Here is a 22,605-nt window from a genome sequence, read left to right as displayed (position 1 = left end):
GGACTAGGTCAAGATGTGACTAGTGGAAGTTCTAAAAAGAGGGGAGTCTTTGGATTGAAGGGGCTCACTAAGTGCCAGGAAAGTTGAATGGAGAAAAAATACTCAAACCCCACATGTAGCACATCATGGAAAAATTTCAGAACCCCAGAGATTTTATTTAAAAAAAAAAAAAAAAAGAATTCCTGAGAAGATGAAAACAATACCTCTACAAAATAACAAAAATTCAACTGTCATTATATTTTTAGCAACAATAGATGCTAGACAATACTGGAATGAAGTCTCTAAAATTCTAGGGGAATTAATTCATTCATTTATTTGTTCAAGTATTTATTGGGTGCATATTGTGGGATAGGCACTATTTAGGCATTGTTATGTTGAATGAAACATGGGAAAAATCTTGCCTCTCATCGAACTTACATTCTAGTACAGCAAGAAAATAAATAAATAAATAAATAATGTGTGTGTGAGCAAGAGAGAGAGAGAGAGAGAGAGAGAGACAGAGCATGAGAAAGAGAGACCAAGCGACAGAGAGAGAAAGAGAAGATTATGACTTAAGAGCTAGGATAGAAGTAAAATGAGAGGAGATAGGAAGTGCTGGCTAAGAGTATTATTTTCAAGTTAGAGTTCTATATTCAGCTAAGCTACCGTTTTACATAAGAGCAAAATGACGAGATTCTCAGATATGCAGTGATTTTAAACAATCATATCTTGACCATCCTGAGAAAGTTATTTTAAAATGTATTTCAGCAAAACAAGGGTGGTAACTCAGATAAAGGAAGATAAGGGATTAATAGAAATTTTAGAACTGATGGTTTGTCTCTGTGTCCCCACCCAAATCTCATCTCAAATTGTAGTCCTCACATGTGAAGGGGCAGGGCCCTGGTGTGAGGTGATTATGATTAGATCATGGGGGCGGGTTCTCCCATGCTGTTCTCATGATAGTGAGGGAGTTGTCACGAGATCTGATGGTTTAAAAGTGGTAGTCTCCCCTGTGTGTGCTCTCCCTCTTTCTCCTGCTATCTTGTGAAGAAGGTACCTGCCTCTCCTTTGCCTTCCACCGTGACTGTAAGTTTCCTAAGGCTTCCCCAGCCATGTGGAACTGTGAGTCAATTAAACCTCTTCTGTTTATAAGTTACCTAGTCTCAGGTAGTATCTCTATAGCAGTGTAAACACAGAAAAGAACAAACCGAGAACAGTGTAAAAGAATCCTGAGATAACAGCTGTTCATCAAGACTATTTCTTTACCCTATAAAAAAAACAACAAAACTAGCTGCTTTGTGTTCTGTAGCACCTTATTTGTCTGCTCTCTACTGGATTTTTTTGAGTTGGAAGTATTATTTTTTAAAAGAACAGTCTTTCCTAATCTTTTCCACTTGAAGTGCCTGCCTTCTTAGTTGGCCAGGTGTGGTGGTTCACGCCTGTAATCCCAGCACTTTGGGAGTCCGAGGCGGGCAGATCACGTGGTCAAGAGATCGAGACCATTCTGGCTAACACAGTGAAACCCCGACTCAAGTAAAAAACACAAAAAATTAGCTGGGTGTGGTGGCGGGCGCCTGTAGTCCCAGCTACTCAGGAGACTGAGGCAGGAGAATGGCTTGAACCTGGAAGGCGGAGCTTGCAGTGAGCCGAGATTGTGCCACTGCACTCCAGCTTGGGCGACAGAATGTGTGTCTCAAAAAAAAAAAAAAGAAGTGCCTTCTTAGTCATGAGATAATGGCTATGACCTAGATTTTTTGTTAATGTTTCCTCCTGTTTCTTATGTTTTAAAAGGGGACATTTGTTCAGATTAGTCAGACTCATCCTTTGTATGATCTAAGTCCTTCTTCTGTCTGAAGGGTTTTCGCTTTTTGCTCTTATTTTAAGTGTTACTATTTGCTAAGATTCTGTCAGTTTGTATTAAACCCCTTCTCAGATCTTTCCATCTCAGAGGGTGAAAAGTAAGATTTATGACCAATTAATTTGTTTTGCCAAAGTATTGATGTATTTACTGTAGAGAGAAGGATCTATAGCCAGAAAAAGCAGGTAACAAAATGCTTTAGCACAAAGTCAAAGGATGTTAATTTATTGCAGCTCCAAATGAGCTGGGCCCTGTCTTTTTTCTCTACTTCTAAGACCCCGCAGTAAGAGCTGAGACGACTTTATCTGTTTGCTTGATTAGTTTTTCTTACTCAGTTTAAGCTTGGTCTGCTGCTCTCTGTGCTACCTTCAAGTATTCTTCTAAAGTAGAGTTGACATTTGCTTCCTACTTACTGCTTCATGATTCTTTCTTGCCCCCCACTCACCTTTGAGCTTGTGAATCTACTGGGGTCCAGCAGGGAACCCCTTCCACCTACTCTTCAGATAGGTTTTCTCCTTCTTATGCAGTGACTTGGTTAGCTTTTCTGTACCCATTCTCATTTTCACTATGTCTTTGAAGTTTCCAGTATGGTGATTATATCTAGATTCTAATACTGATTCAGACTTTTTTCCCCCCATTTTATATTTCTTTGGCATTTTCAAATGGTAATTGGAATGGTGAAAGAATTCTGAACTTGCTCATTTTTTTAAAAACTGATCTTGCTAGCTGTGAGTTTATTAAGTCAGCTAGCTTCGCAGGACACTCATTGTACATTGTGTTTTATTGAGCCCAGAATCAGATTACTTCCTCCTGAACAGACAGAGCTGTTCTCATAGTTAAGTCTTTGTAACATTTGAGCATGAATTAGTCAAATCATTATTAAATGTAAATGACCCCTTAGGGAGTTTTTAAAGCTTACTCTTTGTTTGGTATTTATAATGTTTAGAAGTTGTATTACAGGTGGTATGAAATGCCTTTATATGGCTCATTGCAAAGTTTAAATCATACCATTGCTTTTATAAAATCAAATAGTGTAAAACATAATCAGTGTTATGCGTCTGTGCTTAAAGCTAGGCTATAGCTAATTTTCACAAATAAGTAGAGCTATTCAATTAAGCTCTCAGAATATGTATCCTACCTGAGATCTCATTCTATCTGTCCTTTCTCATTACACAGTAGGTTCCATGAAAACAGGGATAGGGTTTTAATTTTTATCCCTGGCCTTTAACACAACTTGGCTGTAGAAGCTTTTTAAAATAATTATATGCTTATTTAATAATTTAAAGAATTGCTTTATTTTTAGAGATGGAAGAGGCTTTAGAAATTCTATACTCCACTGATTTTAAGTCTGTATTCCAAAGTCCTAGAGTACTGAGGAGGTACCTCAGGGTCTTCCACTGGAGTGAAGTGTAGGAAAAGTGAGTAATTCCACACCATTTGAACCAGAGGATTTGTGTTTTTATCTGTTACATAGTTCTGTTTTACTCCCAGGCACTGTGTGAGGATGGGAATCCAGGATATGTCCGTCTCAGACAGGCAGGCCTCTTACTTACCCTGGACAGTACTCCTGCTTCCTCTTCTTTAGTCACCATCACCATTGACTCCAGAATGACTAAACAACAGAAATGTATTCTGAAACCTGCTCTAGATCCCTAATGACTTTATTCACAGTTTATCTGAGAAGGTTTTCTGATTAAATGAAATAGACCTCAAAATATCAACTTCACATCTCTTGGGAGGCAGCACAGGGTCTGCAAAGATAAACTTTAAAGATAAATAACCCTTTCACTTACTAGCCATGTATGCTGGAAGGAAAGGTGTATCCTAACCTCTTTGCACTTCAGTTTACTCATTTATAAAATTATCACAACCTATTTTCACAGGCACTAAAATACCTGGTAAAATGCTAGTATATAGTAGGTATTCATTGTTTGTGTACTTCCAACCTGATATTAATGATATTAAAGTTTAATATCTTTGAGGTGTCTGCCTCATTTTTCTGTATTTCTTTTTAGGCAGTTTTATACAATGACAGATCTGTTCTGGAAAATCATCATGCTGCGTCAGCTTGGAATCTGTATCTTTCTCGCCCAGAATACAACTTCCTTCTTCATCTTGATCATGTGGAATTCAAGCGCTTTCGTTTTTTAGTCATCGAAGCAATCCTTGCCACAGATCTTAAAAAACATTTTGATTTTCTTGCAGAATTCAATGCCAAGGTTTGTTATGAAAATTAGTGCCTGATTTAAAAAATCTTTATTGTCAGTGTTACTGATAAAATATGATTTTTAATGTTAAGTTAGAATTATTACTGCTTAGAAAGTAACAATAAATAGTTGATATAAAATAATATATATGCCTATATTTTTAAAAATAAACATTTTTATTGTTATGGTAACATTTCCTAAAATATTATTGCTTGCTATATTTTCTTTCAACACATAAACTTATACTATTGTGACTTTATTTCACATACTTTCACCTAGAAACAAACCAGTTATTTCAAATGAGTTTAAAGAGAGATTTGACAAAGCCATGCTTAGTGTCAAGTAAGACATTATATAAAATTAATTTTATGTGTTTCCTAAGAATCCAGTTAATTCTAAGAATCCAGTTAATTATGCCTACCTCACTGCACCTGTTATACCTTCTTTATATTAGTGATTCTTTAGCTGGCTAGTGTAGGGAAAAGGAAGCACCTTCTTCTGCTTGAGAATAATCCAGTCATTCAACAAGTATTTATTGGGATTGCCCACTATGTGCAGACATTGTACTAGGCCAAAGAACTCATATTCACCAGGGGATCAAGAATCACTGACCCAGTATGACAGTGGTACTCATGGGACTATGCTTTATCCCTCAGACATTTGAGGTGAAAAAAGTTGAGGACCACCGCTTTAGATTCCCGCCCTGGCTTGCAGGAAGCTGCTATTTTCTTGATGACTTTTGTGACCTAAAAGAAGCTGTACCTGCAGGGTAGAGAAACTGGTAACAAAGGAGTACTAGATTAAATCCGCTGGAAGGAGACCCTTATATATGTTGTTGTCATGACATTAATGAAATGCTTATGAAAATCAGTGAGAAATCAGGGTACCTTTAAAATTATTTCATAGTTGTATAGTTTTATTCACTTTAATTTTTAAATAAAATTCATTTAAGTGCTTAAGTCACCTTTTACAGGTAAAAGATTATCTAACACAATACTTCGAATGTGTATTCCGTAAAGACTTCTATTTTGAAGTCTCTCAAAAAAATGCCATATGAATGGGGCTCTAGACCTCCTATTAAGTTTCAGTCAAAAGAGCTCTTCTCTCAAGTGTTTTCTATGATGGTGTTCTACATAATTTTTTTTTTTTCTGAAAGAGTTTGGTGCCAAAAAGCAACCATAACACTGAAGTTCAAAAGCTATGACATGGCTCATTCTTTTCATTTTTTACAAAATGAAATTTTAGTTCTTGAAAGGCTTTTTTTTCCAGCTAATAATGACAATTATCATTTATTTAAATAACAATATTTAACACTTACCGTGAGCAAGACATTTTTTCATTTATTAATCCTCATAGCAGCATGGCTAGATTGGTATTACTTTTCCTACTTCATAGATGAAGAAAGCTGGATTCGAATAGATTAAGCAGTTTTTTCACTGTTACACACTGAATTTTTGATTCAGAATACAGCTTGCTGATTCATGACATTCTGAGTCAGGATTTAAAACTATAGGGCCAGCTTCTCAGACTTGTGTTCAGGTCACTATATCATTGCCTTTCACAGCAAGAGCAAACTTCCCTAGCTTAAGTGTTCTTTTTTGAGGTAGAAATAAGTAGTTATAATTCTTATATGATTTTTTTGATATTGTGTATCTACTATACTTAATATATATGTGTATATATATACACACACATATAATTCATGATTCTTTGTGGTAATCACAAATATTGAAACCCATGGTTATATGTTTTTCTAGAAAGCATTTTTAGAAAGGAAATTTAACCAATAGAAGTCCATATTATGGAATAAACTGATTTTAAAAAGAACTATTTGCTGAACTAACTTTCTGTCATTTAGACAGGAAACAGTTTTAAGATAATTTGGTAAAAGCAAACAAAACAACAATTTTTTAAATGCCTTCAGAACCTAAAATGAGTTTGTTTTTCCAAAATAGGCAAATGATGTAAATAGTAATGGCATAGAATGGAGTAATGAAAATGATCGCCTCTTGGTATGCCAGGTGTGCATCAAACTGGCAGATATAAATGGCCCAGCAAAAGTTCGAGACTTGCATTTGAAATGGACAGAAGGCATTGTCAATGAATTTTATGAGCAGGTAAGTTGAAACATGAGCTTGGTGGGATTTTTAAGAGCTGTCATAAGAAGACACTCCTCTTTGGGTTTTTGGATAGCTTTATTAAGTGTTTGAATTCTGAGTTGCTTTGACTGGGAAGGGTTAAAAATTGTTGCATTTGCTTTGGTTCTTAGTATTTTCTATGTTCTGTTTGCCATTGCTGTTAAAATTTTAAAAAATAACCTATTCCCTATCTTGAGTGAGCTGAATATACTCGTGAGTCTATAGGTAGGGCTGTTAGCAGCGGCAAATCGGTACGAGTCTACAGCAACCTCAATTCTTGCCCCCTCAGAAGAAAGAATTCAACTGAGGGGCATAAGGCAGAGGGAGCGATTGAGGCAAGTTTTAGAGCAGAAGGGAAAGTTTATTTAAAAGCTTTAGAGCAAGAATGAAAGGAAGTAAAGTACACTTGGAAGAAGACCAGGAGGGCAACCTGAGAGATCAAGTGCATGGTTTGATCTTTGACTTGGAGTCTTATGCACTGGCATGCTTCCAGGGTTGTGTTACTTCTCCCAATTCATCCCTTGAGGTGGCTGTCGGATGTGCAGTGGCCTGCCAGCACTTGGGAGGGGCCACATACACAGTGTGTTTACTGAAGTTGTATTCATGCTCACTTGAGGCATTTTTCCCTTACCTGTCCAGAGTTCATGGAGGAAGGCTATATACCAATTAAACTTCACCATTTTGCCTCTTAGTGTACATGCTTGAGCCCACTCACCCAGCTCCTGAGATCTTATCAGGATGCTGCTGATGACCAGCATCTATTGGGTGACTGCCTTACCTTGGTGCCAGCTGTGACCAATTATTATTTTAGAGAGACAGCTTAACCTATCACCTGATGGTCACCTGACATTTCTGATTGGGTTGGGGGCAGGCCCTCTCCTGCTCTGCCCATGTCTTTCTGACTACTTTCTATAACAAGGCTAGATGACATTATGATTCCAAGGTCTCTTTCAGCCCTGAGATTCTGTAACCTAGAATAATTTATTTCCAGATGAAGTGGTTTTTAAATTATTCAGGGTATGCTCAGAATATAAAGAATATCAATCCATTTTCAACTCTGCTATAAAAAGACTAACTCCCTGCCATAGGAACATCAACTGGGAAGAAATCTGGACAGAGGGCTACAAATGGAGAGAATAGACACTTAGTGGTTTTCAAGGATTCAAAGATATAAGCATGCTCTTTTGTTCTTAAATCTTTTTTTTGAGACAGAGGCTTGCTCTGTTGCCCAGGCTGTAGTGCAGTGGCACAATCTCAGCTCACTGCAACCTCTGCCTCCTGGGTTCAAGCGATTCTCCTGCCTCAGCCTCCTGAGTAGCTGGGATTACAGGCACACGCCACCATGCCTGGCTAATTTTTGTATTTTTAGTAGAGATGGGGTTTCACCATGTTGGTCAGGCTGGTTTCAAATTCCTGACCTCGTGATCCACCCACCTCAGCCTCCCAAAGTGTTGGGATTACAGACGTGAGCCACCATGCCCAGCTGTTCTTAAATCTTTAAATTTTTTTTTTCATTATTATTCTTTAAGTTCTGGGGTACATGTGCAGAACATGCAGTTTTGTTACATAGGTATACACGAGCCATGGTGGTTTGCTGCACTCATCAACCCGTCATCTACATTAGTTATTTCTCCTAATGCTATCCCTCCCCTACCGCCCCACCCCGTGACAGGCCCCCATGTGTCATGTTCCCCTCCTTGTGTCCATGTGTTCTCATTGTTCAACTCCCACTTATGAGTGAGAACACACAGTGTTTGGTTTTCTGTTTCTGTGTTTGCTGAGAATGATGGTTTCCAGCTACATCTATGTCCCTGCAAAGGACATGAACTCATCCTTTTTTTATAATTGCATAGTATTCCGTGGTATATATGTGCCACATTTTCTTTATCCAGTCTATCATTGATGGGCATTTGGGTTAGTTCTAAGTCTTTGAAAAGCGTTCCTATTTCTCCACATCCTTTCCAGTATCTGTTGTTTCCTGACTTTAATGATCGCCATTCCAACTGGCATAAGAGGTTATCTCATTGTGGTTTTTATTTGCATTTTTCTAATGACTAGTGATGATGAGCTTTTTTCATATGTTTGTTGGCCACATAAATATCCCAAGACGCATAATCGTCTGATTCGCCAAGGTTGAATGAAGGAAAAAATGTTAAGGGCAGTCAGAGAGAAAGGCTGGGTTACTCTCAAAGGGAAGCCCATCAGACTACCAGTGGATCTCTCTGCAGAGACCATACAAGCCAGAAGAGAGTGGGGCCAATATTCAACATTCTTAAAGAAAAGAATTTTCTTTCTTTTTTTTTTTTTTTTTTAAGAAAAGAATTTTCAACCCAGAATTTCATATCCAGCCAAACTAAGCTGCTTAAGTGATGGAGAAATAAAATCCTTTACACACAAGCAAATGCTGAGAGATTTTGTCACCTCCAGACCTGCCTTACAAGAACTCCTGAAGGAAGCACTAAATATGGAAAGGAAAAACTGATACCAGCTACTGCAAAAACATGCCAAATTGTAAAGACCATCGACACTATGAAGAAACCGCATCAACTAATGGGCAAAATTAACTTGCTAGTATCATAATGACAGGATCAAATTCACACATAACAGTATTAGCCTTAAATATAAATGGGCTAAATGCCCCAATTAAAAGGCACAGACTGGCAAATTGGATAAAGAGTCAAGACCCATCAGTGTGCTGTATTCAGGAGACCCATCTCACATGCAAAGACACACATAGGCTCAAAATAAAGGGATGGAGAAAGATATACCAAGCAAATGGAAAGCAGAAAAAAAGCAGGGTTTGCAATCCTAGTCTCTGATGAAACAGACTTTAAACCAACAAAGGGATCAATTAATCAAGAACAGCTAACTATCCTAAATATGTATGCACCCAATACAGGAGCACCCAGATTCATAAAGCAAGTCCTTAGAGACTTACAAAGAGACTTAGACTCCCATACAACAATAATGGGAGATTTTAACACCCCACTGTTAACATTAGACAGATCAACGAGACAGAAAATTAACAAGGATATTCAGGACTTGAACTCAGCTCTGGACCAAGTGGACCTAATAGACATCTACAGAACTCTCCACCCCAAATCAACAGAATATACATTCTTCTCAGCACCACATCGCACTTGTTCTACAATTGACCACATAGTTGGAAATAAAACACTCCTCAGCAAATGGAAAAGAACAGAAATCATAACAAACAGTCTCTCAGACCACCGTGCAATCAAATTAGAAATCAGGATTAAGAAACTCACTCAAAACCGCACAACTACATGGAAACTGAACAACCTGCTCCTGAATGACTACTGGGTACATAACAAAATTAAGGCAGAAATAAATAGACACAATGTACCAGAATCTCTGGGACATAGCTAAAGTGGTGTTTAGAGGGAAATTTATAGCACTAAATGCCCACAGGAGAAAGCGGGAAAGATCTAAAATCGACACCCTAACATCACAATTAAAAGAACTAGAGAAGCAAGAACAAACAAATTCAAAAGCTAGCAGAAGACAAGAAATAACTAAGATCAGAGCAGAACTGAAGGAAATAGAGACACAGAAAACCCTTCAAAAAAATCAATGAATCCAGGAGGTGATTTTTTGAAAAGATTAACAAAATAGACCACTAGCTAGATTAATAAAGAAGAAAAGAGAGAAGAATCAAATAGATGCAATAAAAAATGATAAAGGTGATACCACCACTGACCCCACAGAAATACAAACTATCAGAGAATACTATAAAATTTTTGGCATTAAAATAATCTTTCCACTTTGCTGAATCTGCCATTTTTGGGGTCCACTTTTGAGGCTTCCTACAGTGTAGGAGTGCATGATTTCCTGACATACCTAACATTTTGTTATCTCCAAAATAGCAAATACACCTTTTTGACTTTGGAATTATATTCCTTAGGAATCCTTGTTGGCCCTAATTATCAGGAAAGGTCAAGATATCTACCAGGTGAGGGCTTTCTTAACATGAGTGGAAAGTGGGAGTAATTGAGCCTATGTAACCATGCACCTGGTATATTTTGTTACTTCCAGATTATATTGAAAATGTGCAGTGTTTTACACCCACCAGCTAAACATCCCAACACAATAGTGTATACTCTGCTGTTTATAAGTTACAAAATGCCATATTTTATAATCATGGAAAGATTATTAGTATTTTACTATTCTCTGATATGTTTAAATTATATTTAATTTGGGGTAGTAAATGGCTGTATTTACCTAATTTGTAAGATTATAATATGCAGTTTGCATATTCTCATCTTCATTCTCAGTGATAATTGAAACTTGCTTTATTTAGAGCTCGCCCATGGATCTCATGTTTACAAATGAGGAATTTTATCCTAAGGAAAATGTTATCTTTATATTATATGTACAAATAGGTAATAAAAAATAATGGTGTATGTCAGTTTTAGAAAATTCACTAGTTCAGTGAGATAACATTAGAAATATTCATTTAGACCCTGCATATTATTTTAAAAGCATATAGAATTTTACTTATTAAGCAAACCTGGAAGCCCTGCCTGAGGCTGAATCCTGGCTTCTCTTCCTTATCTGCAATATGACCTTGGTTGGGTAAGTTACTTAACCTCTCTGTGCCAGTTTCCTCACTGATAAAATAGGAATAATGATGGTACCTACGTCATAAGGTTTCTGTGAGGATTAAATGAACTAATATATGTAGACTTCTTAGAATAGTTTCTTACACATAAGTTCTCAATAAATGTTAACTATTATAATTTCACATATATCACTAAAAATATATTATCTCAGAGAGTTTCACTTAATCTAAGTGTCATTCAATATCAAAGGAGGAAAATGTCATCTGATATCCTACCACTTATGAAAGTTTTGATCATCCCTCATCAGAACTAAACTTCTTTCTCATTCTGGTTATGCTATTAAACTTTCTTCAGATATTGATGTAAAATTCTAACCACGCCCAACTTTTTTCCTGTTATCCTAATTATACTGTCTTTATATGCCTACAGCCATTTAACTGCCATGGGCTTAGGAAAGCCAAACTCCTGGGTTATATCTATGAAATTACAGAGTCCTATAGATAAACCCAACTGTTTTTGGAAAAACATCAATTGTTTTCTTCCTCATAGAAGATAATCTCGTAAAAGATTTCTAATCATGGGACAGTTAATCACGGGGACAGTTTCTGTTGTTTCCTCAGCGTTATGTTGGCTCATTACAGAACAGACACTGCTTACCTGCAGAATTTGTACACTGTGGGGAGAAATTTATCCCAAACCAGTTCAGACACTAGGACTAAAATGTTAATAGTGCCATTCGGAGAATGCTCAGTACTGTGCTAAACACCTTATATAATACTGCCTTTTAACCTCATCATGGCATCCCTATAAGGTAGATTATTATTCAGATTTTACACACAGTGCATTTGTACATAGAGCTTGCTCAACACCACACAGATAGTAGTTTGATCTCAAATTAAGCCCTAGAAGCCACAGTGGTAGGGTAACAGAAGGCAGGCCATTGGGGATCTAGCCCCAGGAGCCTCACCTCCATTATGGTAGCTCTACTTTATTTGTTTTTCATATTAGGTTTTCTCATTTTGAATCATTAGAGAGTTCTGCTGTTAAAAAAAGGGGGGTGGAGGTAGTGTTATTGAAAAGCACTTGCAAAATTCAGCTCTGTACATTTGAGATATAACTACAACAAAAATGTTTCTATTATGCTTTTGCCCCTAGATAAAGAGAATCCATAATTGACACTATGGAATTTTGCAGGTTGTTAGTAAAATATCTGATACTTATTTTTAAAGATCTGTATGTTTCTTATTAACTGAGTATCAGCCATACTGGTTGATGTGGACAGAATGTGAGAATAAAGTTTTGTTTAGGATTTCTCAATATTAAATTCTTACAGTTGAAATGATAGAATAGATTCATTGATGCTTATTTATAAAAAATAGTTTTATATAAATTGTTTATTTTAAAAAAACTCAAGATAATTTTAACAGCAAAGCTCAGTAGTGGTTCTTTCACCAGTTAAAAATGTACTTTTCTTTTTAAAATATGCAGGGAGATGAAGAAGCAAATCTTGGTCTGCCCATCAGTCCATTCATGGATCGTTCTTCTCCTCAACTAGCAAAACTCCAAGAATCTTTTATCACCCACATAGTGGGTCCCCTGTGTAACTCCTATGATGCTGCTGGTTTGCTACCAGGTCAGTGGATAGAAGCAGAAGAGGATAATGATACTGAAAGTGGTGATGATGAAGATGGTGAAGAATTAGATACAGATGATGAAGAAATGGAAAACAATCTAAATCCAAGTAAGAATATAGGGACATTATAATTTATGTAATGTTATAGGTTGAGTATTCAAAGTCTGAAAATCTGAAATATGAAATGCTCCAAAATCCAAAACTTTTTGAGTGCCAGCATGGTGCTCAAAGGAGATATTCATTGGGACACCTGGATTTCAGATTTTTCAATTAGGGATGCTAAATATAATGCAAATATTCCCAAATCAGAAACAGTTCTGGTCCCAAGCATTTTGAATAGGGATACTCAACCTTTAATAACTGCATATATCCATTTAACTTAGATTTGGAACTTTGTTTCTCAGATACAGATTCAGCAGTCATTATATTGAGTAACCACTATCTAAATGTTCAGATTCAGTAGTCATGTTTTGAGTAACTGCTGTAAGCTGGGTACTGGGTGAACACTGTAATACAACAAGCATTCTTATTCTTATTTAATTAAAGTAACATCTCTTGAAGTGTTGTCCTCTAACCAGTACTCTTCATTCAGCAGGCTCCACCTGTGCATGCACGATAGGGCCATCACCACATCTGAACATAGGTGGATCCTCATGGCGAGTCCTCCTTCATGTCACTCCTTTTCACACATCTCACCCCCAATCCCACTGGAAAGCTGAGGAGCACAACTTCCATAGCAGCATACTAATCTGCCGTTCACATAGACTTGAGAAATAGATCAAAACAGTGGGGGGTGGGGGGAGGGGGAAGGAAAACATACATTCCCTGGTTGTAAAGGGAGAGCCAAGTTTTGTGGCATTATGAATTTGAGTTACCAAACTGTAATGACATGCTTTTCTATATAAGACAATTAGTATGAATGGAAAATGAAATGAAAATTGTCACTTTGTAATTGTGAATGAAATCAGTTATTTGCTCATTTTAAAGTAGAATTTAAATTATACCTACATAAGTATTGTTTTGATTTTCAAGCATGCAATAAATCAGACCAGATAGGAAAACTACAAAGCACCTCCCACTGCAACACACACATGCCTTGTATTTAGGATTAGCATGGCAAATCCTATTAAAATGTATTTAAAATTCTTTTTTTTTAAATGGCATTAGCATCTGAAGGTTGACTGACTTCTAAAAATTATACTCCCCCATCTCTACTAAAAATACAAAATATTAGCTGGGCATAGTGGCGGGCGCCTGTAGTCCCAGCTACTTGGGAGGCTGAGGCAGGAGAATAGCATGAACCTGGGAGGCAGAGGTTGCAGTGAGCTGAGATCGCACCACTGCACTCCAGCCTGGGTGACAGAGCAAGACTCCGTCGCAAAAAAAAAAAAAAAAAAAAAGAAAATTATACTTATCAAAATGTTGGTAATTGTGTTTAATTCAATACATAAGATGCCCTTAAAGGTTGTTTTTTAACTTTGGGTTATTTTCATTTGAAATTTCAGCATAATTCTTCCCTCTCCACCATACCCAGCCAGTTTTCCCTAAACCTCTTCTCTATTTTGTTTTTATCCATAACAATACCATCTAACGTATTCCTGTTTTGCTTCTTTCTGTTTTCCTAGCTCTTTCCACTAGAATCTGAACACCATAATGCAGGGATTATTTTTATAGTACTACTTCATTATACTATTTTTATTATACTATTATTTTATAGTACTGTTTACTTTTGTAACCCCAGTGCTTAGATACCTAGAATATAATAGGCACTTAATATTTGTTGAATGATTAAATCATATTGCTGTGATTAGAATATATTTCTTTTAAATTTCACAGAACCACCAAGAAGGAAAAGCAGACGGCAAATATTTTGTCAGCTAATGCACCACCTCACCGAAAACCACAAGATATGGAAGGAAATCATAGAGGAAGAAGAAAAATGTAAAGCTGATGGGAATAAACTGCAGGTGGAGAACTCCTCCTTACCTCAAGCAGATGAGATTCAGGTCATTGAAGAAGCAGATGAAGAGGAAGAGCGACAGTTTGAGTAAAAGAAAAGTCATATTGAAGAAGCCCAGAGGGCTGTGCCCAGGGGCAGAAATCATTGCCTAGTGTCCACCGGCTGACTCTCAACTGACCATTCCCACATGGACAAGCCTTAATACTGTGAGAGGATCCTTGCTCTGCTGGCAGTTTCCCACTCCTATGCACTTTCACAGGAACTAGAAAACTATTCTTAAACCAAGAATACCATCCATGTTGACCCATATTGCAGAGCCCTTACTTAAATCCTTCACTATTGTATGAATACTTTGTCATAATGCTGCTTTGCTGGGTAGTGAGCTTATTTTTCATTGGGGGTCAGCTATAACTAAAAACTCAAGTGACTTATTTCAGTTACCAAAGTGGCCAGAACTTTCGCTTTTATGAAAATAGATTCATATTGTATTTCCCAATGTGTCTTTTATGTCTTTGAATGTTTTGGAAAAAAGTCTATGCCTGTCTAAAAATGAATCCAGTGTTGCCTTTCTGAGGGATTTCTTCTCAATGCAATACACTGTTAAGTTCTATTCTCCCAGCTAGGTTTATCCATGAAGGACTGAGTGACCTTTGTTATATTTAACAAAATCCAGGTGCATCAATTTCTGATGCTTTTTACTATTGTGTATTATCTACTATGTGTGTTTTATTTCTGCTGAGAGTATTCAGGTTTGCCATGGACATCAGAAGTTTGAATTCCAGTCTTACCTTCTTTATGTTCCATGGCTGAATTTTAAAGCTGTTTAGGCTTAACAATGAAGGGATTTATTCTTTAGTCAAAATTGTTATTTTTACTCTAGCTCAGGATTTGTATTTTTAAAGATTTAGTTAATATAAACACAGCACAGATTTGTCAGAAGAAAAAAAATTTGCCGTAATACCAAGGTTCACCTTTTATGAAATGAGCAACATTTTCTGTTCTTAGATGAATTTGAAACTAATTAAAACCAAAGAAAAGGAGATGTCTGTCTTTTGCCTTAATGCAAAATCAAATGAAACTAATCTCATTAAAGATAAAGAAAAAAGGAATATAGTGAGCCCTAAAGGACACGTACATTGAATAAATAATTGGAATATGTGGTTATCTTTAGATCCATATCTTAGTTGTCATTTGTTTACTCTCAAACTGATGTTCATCTTTCTGTTAATTTCCCTCTGCCTCAAGACTACATGACAGAAATGACCTATCACTACTTATTATTTCTGAAGCCCAACTGCAAGACTGATTTCTGAGATCAAGTAAAGAATTGGAATACTTATTTTTCATATAAAAAATCTAAATATGTTAATAAATCATTTCATACAAAAGTACATTATTAAATAACCATATTATCAAAATAATCACAAGAAAATGGACCATATTTACAATGTTTTGTAAACTTGCCAGTGTGTGGATATGTACCCTACTTGTGAAATACATTTGAAGATATAAAGATCAGCCAAAATGATGGCAAAATGGTAGGCTAATATCTTCTATTATTATTGGAGACCATATCATATTTTGGATTCATGCAATTTTGCACACAGTGAAACCATTAATTTTCCAAGGTAATTTCTTTAGAATATGGTATTGGCATGCAGTTTCTTACTTATCTAGAATATTTGGCTTATCTGAAAGATACCAATTTAAGATCTCTGGAAGTGTTAGAATTTTTGATCCTTCACAGTATCAATATTTAATCACTAAGCTTTATTTATTAGACATGTTGAGTGAGTGCTGAGTTCCTTGCTGCCACTTTTGTTACCATTGCCACACACTATTTGTAAACCAGTCCCACCACTTATTACTGATTAATAAAATTTTAACTGATAATTATTTGCACTTAAAATGTATATATCCTGTCCTTATATTTCTCTAGAGTACATTTTCCATCATGTTTACGTGTATTTCTGTTATTACTTCCTCTCCTGCAGAATACATACAAGTGTATGTGTATAAATTCATACATGTGCAAGCATGCATATTGAGATTCAATCACATTTCCATACTGTCTTTTATTGGGTTTTATATATATATATTTTTTTTAGTTTATGTTATTTTCTCAAAAGCAGCATTTTTAATTACAAATACTGGATTTACTGGATTTAATTATAAATCCAATTACTATTGGGAACTCATTTTTACATAATATAGTCCTTAAATTATTTAACCCTTGCTAAGTAATTGACATATGTCAAAATAACTAGCCTAAAGAAACCCAAAAAAGTATCTCTCCCGAGCTGAAACTTAAAAATTCATAAGTGTAAGAAAGAATGTGAGAGTATATTAAATGCACACCGTACTATTAGATGAAATCTTACTTGAGAAATTGCCATAAGCCATATTGCAGATCTTATTTTGACTGCTACTGAATCAGATTAATTTCTTGTTAAAATAATTTTCATCATAAATCTCCTATTTTTAAAGCCACTGGTATTAGAAATATTCTTTTAGTGCTGTATATATGTATCTACTGACACATTTTTCTCCATAAAAGTACTTTTAGAAATTATTTCATGATTTGAAAGCTGTTTCCTGCTGTTATTTCATTACTTACTTTGTTGGTGCTATTGGCTTTTTCTACTTATTTTACAAGAAACCTGGAGTTTCTGGCTTACTTAAGTCATCAGAAATTCCCTGTATCTAGATTGCATCATCTCATAGAAACAAACTTCACAAAAGAGATGAATAGATACAACTCTGGTTCCTTCATTATAATTGCCAGATTAATATAAGCTCTTCTAGTGTGTAGGGGATAGGAGTGGCAGGTGGAGCAGAGATGCATCACTTCTCAAAGGAATGTGACTTTTAAGCTCAGAACTGAAGAATTAAGAGTTAGCTCAGAAATGACTGCTTGTAGAGAGAGAATAACAGTGTGTACAGAGGCCAGAAGACAAAGCATCCCTACACTGGATGAGCCAAAGAGATTTAGGGTGGCTGGAAGATAGAGCACAAGAAGAGGGAGTGGTAGAGAGATGGTGGTTAATGAAGGGCCTTGTAAAACATGACGTGCCACTTTAAACTTTATTCCTAAAGGAAATGGGAAACAATGAAAAAGTTTCAATCGGAAGAATAACATGATTAGATTTACATTTTACGAGGATCAAATAGCATACTTCAGTTGTCCTTTGTTATATGTGGGGGATTGGTTCTAGGACCTCCTCAGCTATAAAAATTGTCACATATTCAAGTCTCACAGTCAACCCTGTGGAACCCGCAGATACAAAAAGTTGGCCCTTTCTATACGAGGGTTACATATCCCACTAATACTATATTTTCATCTGCATTTAGTTGCGGATGCAGAACCTGCCAATACAGGGCCAACTATATTTACTGAAAAACTCCACATATAAGTGGACCCATGGAGTTCGAACCCATGTTGTTCAAGGGTCAACTGTATTTTGAATGGTTTAAAACTATTGTTTTGGACTGAGTTCCTGCACCTAGGCCCCAATAGACCAGACCAAAGCAAAATGGAGTCATTCATACTAAATGCCACACAATCAAACTGAAACTTTAAGGAAATACATTGATCCCCAGACTAGTTTTTTCTCAAAACAGGAGATTCCAGTCTATCTGAGCATAATGAAGGAAGTCCCCGCTGCTTTAACCTGTACAAAGACGACGTAATCTGAAGTAACCTAGTGATAACTGATCAGTTTTTATTTTTCTATTATTCTGTTTCCTTGTTCCCATCCTTACAAAACCCACTGTTCTGCCATTACCCAGTGGGAATTTCATTCTATTTTGTAGAATGCAAGTTACCTGATACATGAATCTAGAATAAAAGCCAATTATATCTGTAACAATTTGTTGTTAATTTTGTCTTTTGACAGAATGGCAGAGCAAGATTTAGACAAAGGGAGTGCTTGGCGATATTGACTGGAATAGATTGTGGACCACAGCGACGTGAACAGAGTTATGATTTAATATGGAGTTGGTATGGGGGTAAGAAAGATTAGGGGTGGCTCCCAGATTTCAGATTTAGACAGCTGTCAATATCATTCACTGAGTTAGGGTATATGAGAGGAATTGATTTTGGATGTGTTAGAGAGTGAAGAGACAAATTCAGATTAGAGCAAAGTGAGATTAAAAGGCTTGAGACAACCAAGTGTATTTCAGTGTAGGTATGGAATTCAGAAAAGTGATATGGGCTACAAGTATGGATCTGGGAGTCAACAGCAAATAGTTGGAAGTCTACTTTGAGTATCAAGCTTTTCTCAAAAACTGTGTCATAGTATTGGCTTTTGGTACATTGGACAATGAGCCCTTTTTGCTTGCTAACACTGCTGCATTCTGTATCTTTGTTTCATTATCCTGGACATCTCACCATATCACTACACAGAAAAATTCCTTATTCTTGGCTGGGTGTGGTGGCTCACACTGTAATCCCAGCACTTTGGGAGGCCGAGGTGGGTGGATCTCTTAAGCTCAAGAGTTCGAGACCAACCTGGGTAACATGGCTCTCAGTATTAAGGTACTTCTACCTATTTGTTTTTGCATGTCTTATAATTTCTGCCTTATGAAAGTTGTTATTTGGTGTGGTATTATAACTGTTATAAAGTCCTTATGAATTATAGTACTTAGAATTACAAAGTGCACTTTTTTGTCTTATGTTTTCTGACTTGAATTCTGCCTTGTTTTATTAAGATCATGACTCCTGCTTTCTTTTTATTTGTATTTCCTGGCATGTCTTTAACCATCCTTTTATTTTTAACCTTTAACCTATGTTTAAAGTATCTCTTCTATACAACAATAATATAGCATTGGATTTGGTCTAAAATCAAATTCAATGCTATATTATATGAACACCTTTTTGATAGGTGAGATAAGCCCATTTATATTTATTCATGTGACTGTAAGGACTTAATTCTTCATATTATTTGCTCTTTTCTTAAAAACTCATTTTAATTATGACGTTTAAGAAAGTGTGTATCTTTGATTCAGTGGCAATAGTTATACTATCTTTGGACCCCATTTCTTTATAGTATCTGCTTCTCATCTATAAATTAAAAAATTAGCTTGTACATATTCTTCTCTATCTCCCACTACCCAATTTAAGGCAATATTATCCTTTACTCTTGTACTGTTAAATATTATTAAACGTCTACTACTTGTCACTTTTAAACTATATCTTTTGAATTCTAACTATATGAAGCAAAGAACTTATTCTGTGTTCTACCATTTCTCCTCTTCTCATTTTTTGTTAGATGCATTATTTTTATGAGTATAAAACAGATAGTATTGTCACATTTATGCCACCATTGTCTTAGTTCTATACTTAAATTTATTCAATGCTCAAGGCTAGTCCTTTTGCTGATGTTTCCCCAGTCATCACTTGGTTCACTGAAACTTGTCCTCACACCCGATTAACAGTTTAGGCGCTAGAGAACTTACCGTTTAAAGCAGACAAAATTAGGGAGCCCTCAATGTAGGGCACCAATTCCAGGTAGGAGCACCACCATCTCCTTGGCATAGGAACCCGAACTTATTTATACTTATTTCAGCACTTGGAGGCAAATTCTACAACTGCACAAACAGGAGGAGAAAATGAGACGGGGCAAATTGTTCAGCTGTTTATTCCAGTAAATCTGCTTGATTTCTTTCCACTTTTAGAAAAAGTTATCCTTACCTACTTCTCTCCTTATGTACTGATTTTCTCCATAGCTATCCCATGAAGAATGGGCTCCCATCTCCACCTCTGGCTTCGTCTATGCATGGTTTTGTTTGTGGTTTTCTATATTTTTCCATTCACCTTCCATCTCCTAAAATTTCAAAGTATCTGATCCACTAACATTGCCCTCCACCCGTATTCTCAATGCCTTTATTCCATTTTCTATCCTTAATGGTTATTTCAGTGATAGGTGAGAAAAAACAAGCGTGCTCACTTGTTGAATCAGAAATTAGATCTCTAACATTTTAATCAGTAGCTTAGCACTAACTGATAAGAGAGAAGGCATCTTTATTGCACAGATCCAACGTATCTGTTACAATGTAATTTCAAAAAACAGATTTTTCCAGTATGGATTACTTACTAATTCATGTTAATTTATATTTTTCCAAAAGTGTAGCATTTTATTTTTACCACAGCTAACTGGTTCCAAATAATCGAGTTGAAAGTATAATGAAAAACAGCCTTATAAATTGTAAAGTGTAAGATAAATTATTGGGTGTGAATAAAAGGAATATGGAATGAAATAAGGCATGCCTCTGCCGTGATCTAGAGAATTCACTTCCCCTGTGTAAACCTCTATTTCCTTGGCTATAAAATGAGCACATTAAGTGAAGTTAAGGTTCTTCTACCTTTAAAAGTTGATGAAGCTACATCTTTTATAATTTGTCTGGCTTGACAATTAACCTGTGAAAATAGCATGATCTTCATTCTGCATAGATTTATGGAGTTCCTAAATTGTACTAGCAGCAGTAGTGGTAGTACTCAAAAGCAAAAGAAAGCCTCCTCAACTTTTATTATAATCTACTTCAGTTCACTAAGTTGTTTTACCCAGTAAAACTACCGTAAAGTTCAACTTAGGCTCTTATAGCAGATATGACAGTAAGTAGGAGACCCTGGGATGACAGATTTGCTATGTCAAAGAAAGAGCAAAGATTAAGGAGCAACCTGAATATGTTTGTCAAGATTCAGGAAGGTTGGGGCTGGGTGTGGTGGCTCATGCCTGTAATCCCAGCACTTTGGGAAGCCGAGCTTAGAGGACTGCTTGAGCCCAAGAGTTCAAGACCAGCCTGGACAACTATCTCTGAAAAACTAAAATAAAATAATTACAGAAAGATTCAGGAAGGTAGGTTGGAAAGTTGCTTGGCTTAGCAAGTGAGGCAGACACTATAGTTGGTCTTCTGACTTATAGTTCCTCTTCTCTTCATAATTAGCCCTAGTTTTGTTTAGATAACTACATCACCCATATGTAGCACATGTATTTTGGAAGAAGCCAACTCCATGACTACTTCTAGTAGTCAGGCATATGTTCAGGCTAAGTGAACCATAATTACACTCACAAACCATAGTTTTAAATTAATGGATGGGCACATAACTCAGAACCTATAGGACACAAAAAACAGTTTTCTGGGGGCATTTAAAAAATTCCCTTGCTCTCCCAGAAATGATCTAAGCTTGCTTTCTCTGTATGGAGGTGGGCAAAGCACATGTACTCCATGAGCTAGCCTTAAGATAAAGCTGGTATCATCTGGAAGGCAAAATTGAGAAGTGGGAAGAAGCAGAATCTTTGATTACACCATGTAACATCTAAGCCATATGGACCCTAAAACTTCCACCCTTCCTCCAAATTTCCCTTTTATTATTTAAGTGAACTTGCAAGGATTTTCTTCCCCTTGCAACTGGAAACATCTGAATATATCCAAGATGCAGACTCCTGATGTATAACACACAAACTTGAAACTGTTCAACAGGTAAGTCCAAACTAAGGTTAAATCCATATTCTTAATAGAAGTCATTGTTGTGTGCGCTGACTCTGAGGCTGCAACTATTCATGAGCCATGTTACAAGAGCATGTACCCATAATTTCACAACTTTATAAGAAATGATGATGTAAAAATAGCTATAAATGGGTCAATATACATTCCAGTTTGTTTAGGGCAGTCACAATTTACTCTTGTTGTCCTGATATAACTATGAATAGGAAGACCCATTCACTCTCAAGTGTCCCAGTTTACACAGTTACCCTATCTCTAGAGCATGTTTTTGGATTTGAATATAATTATCTTTAGAAAAATAACACTAACCCATGGAAATGCCTAGAGACCTCTAAAAGATATAAGTGAATTCAATCTTTAATCCTTGTGATTAGTTTTAGAAAGAAGTGGTGCCAGGGAAAATGTGCCAACAAAGATTCAACAACCATGTATCATTTAAAATTTTAAATATATTATTGTAATGTCCTATCTACTTAACTGCTGCTATGAAGGTGGACACTCAGGGTCACACAGACCCTCATTTATAAGAAGAATGACACAGTTCTTATGAAGACAGAGCAGGGAGTAAGATACGAAAGCACTGGCAGGCTCTACATTAAATACATATTTCTTCTACAATCTCCCACCATATCTAAAATACCTCTAAAGTCCAAACTCATTTATTTGGGTTTTAATTTATTCTGTAGTCCTCTATTAAACTGGACTGGTACCACACAGTTTATTAATGACAATACCTGATCA

General features: G+C 36.2%; 1 protein-coding gene across 3 annotated transcripts in view; it reads left to right on the top strand.

Annotated features, from left to right (window-relative positions):
• The window catches only part of PDE3B (phosphodiesterase 3B), a 205,727-nt gene extending 190,332 nt beyond the window's left edge, over positions 1-15,395 (top strand). For all 3 annotated transcript variants that reach the window (XR_012423377.1, XM_005578550.5, XM_074014222.1), the window contains exons 13-16: positions 3,853-4,056; positions 6,000-6,161; positions 12,254-12,506; positions 14,235-15,395. Coding sequence is in view for 2 of the 3 variants with exons in the window: in XM_005578550.5 (XP_005578607.3) it covers positions 3,853-4,056; positions 6,000-6,161; positions 12,254-12,506; positions 14,235-14,449 (834 nt within the window). In the remaining variant the exon portion in view is untranslated. The remainder of the gene's footprint in view (positions 1-3,852; positions 4,057-5,999; positions 6,162-12,253; positions 12,507-14,234) is intronic.
• Positions 15,396-22,605: the final 7,210 nt, after the last annotated feature.

This window comes from Macaca fascicularis, chromosome 14 (assembly GCF_037993035.2).
Source record: "Macaca fascicularis isolate 582-1 chromosome 14, T2T-MFA8v1.1".
Lineage (NCBI taxonomy): Eukaryota > Metazoa > Chordata > Mammalia > Primates > Cercopithecidae > Macaca > Macaca fascicularis.
This window is presented reverse-complemented; position numbering and strand designations above follow the sequence as displayed.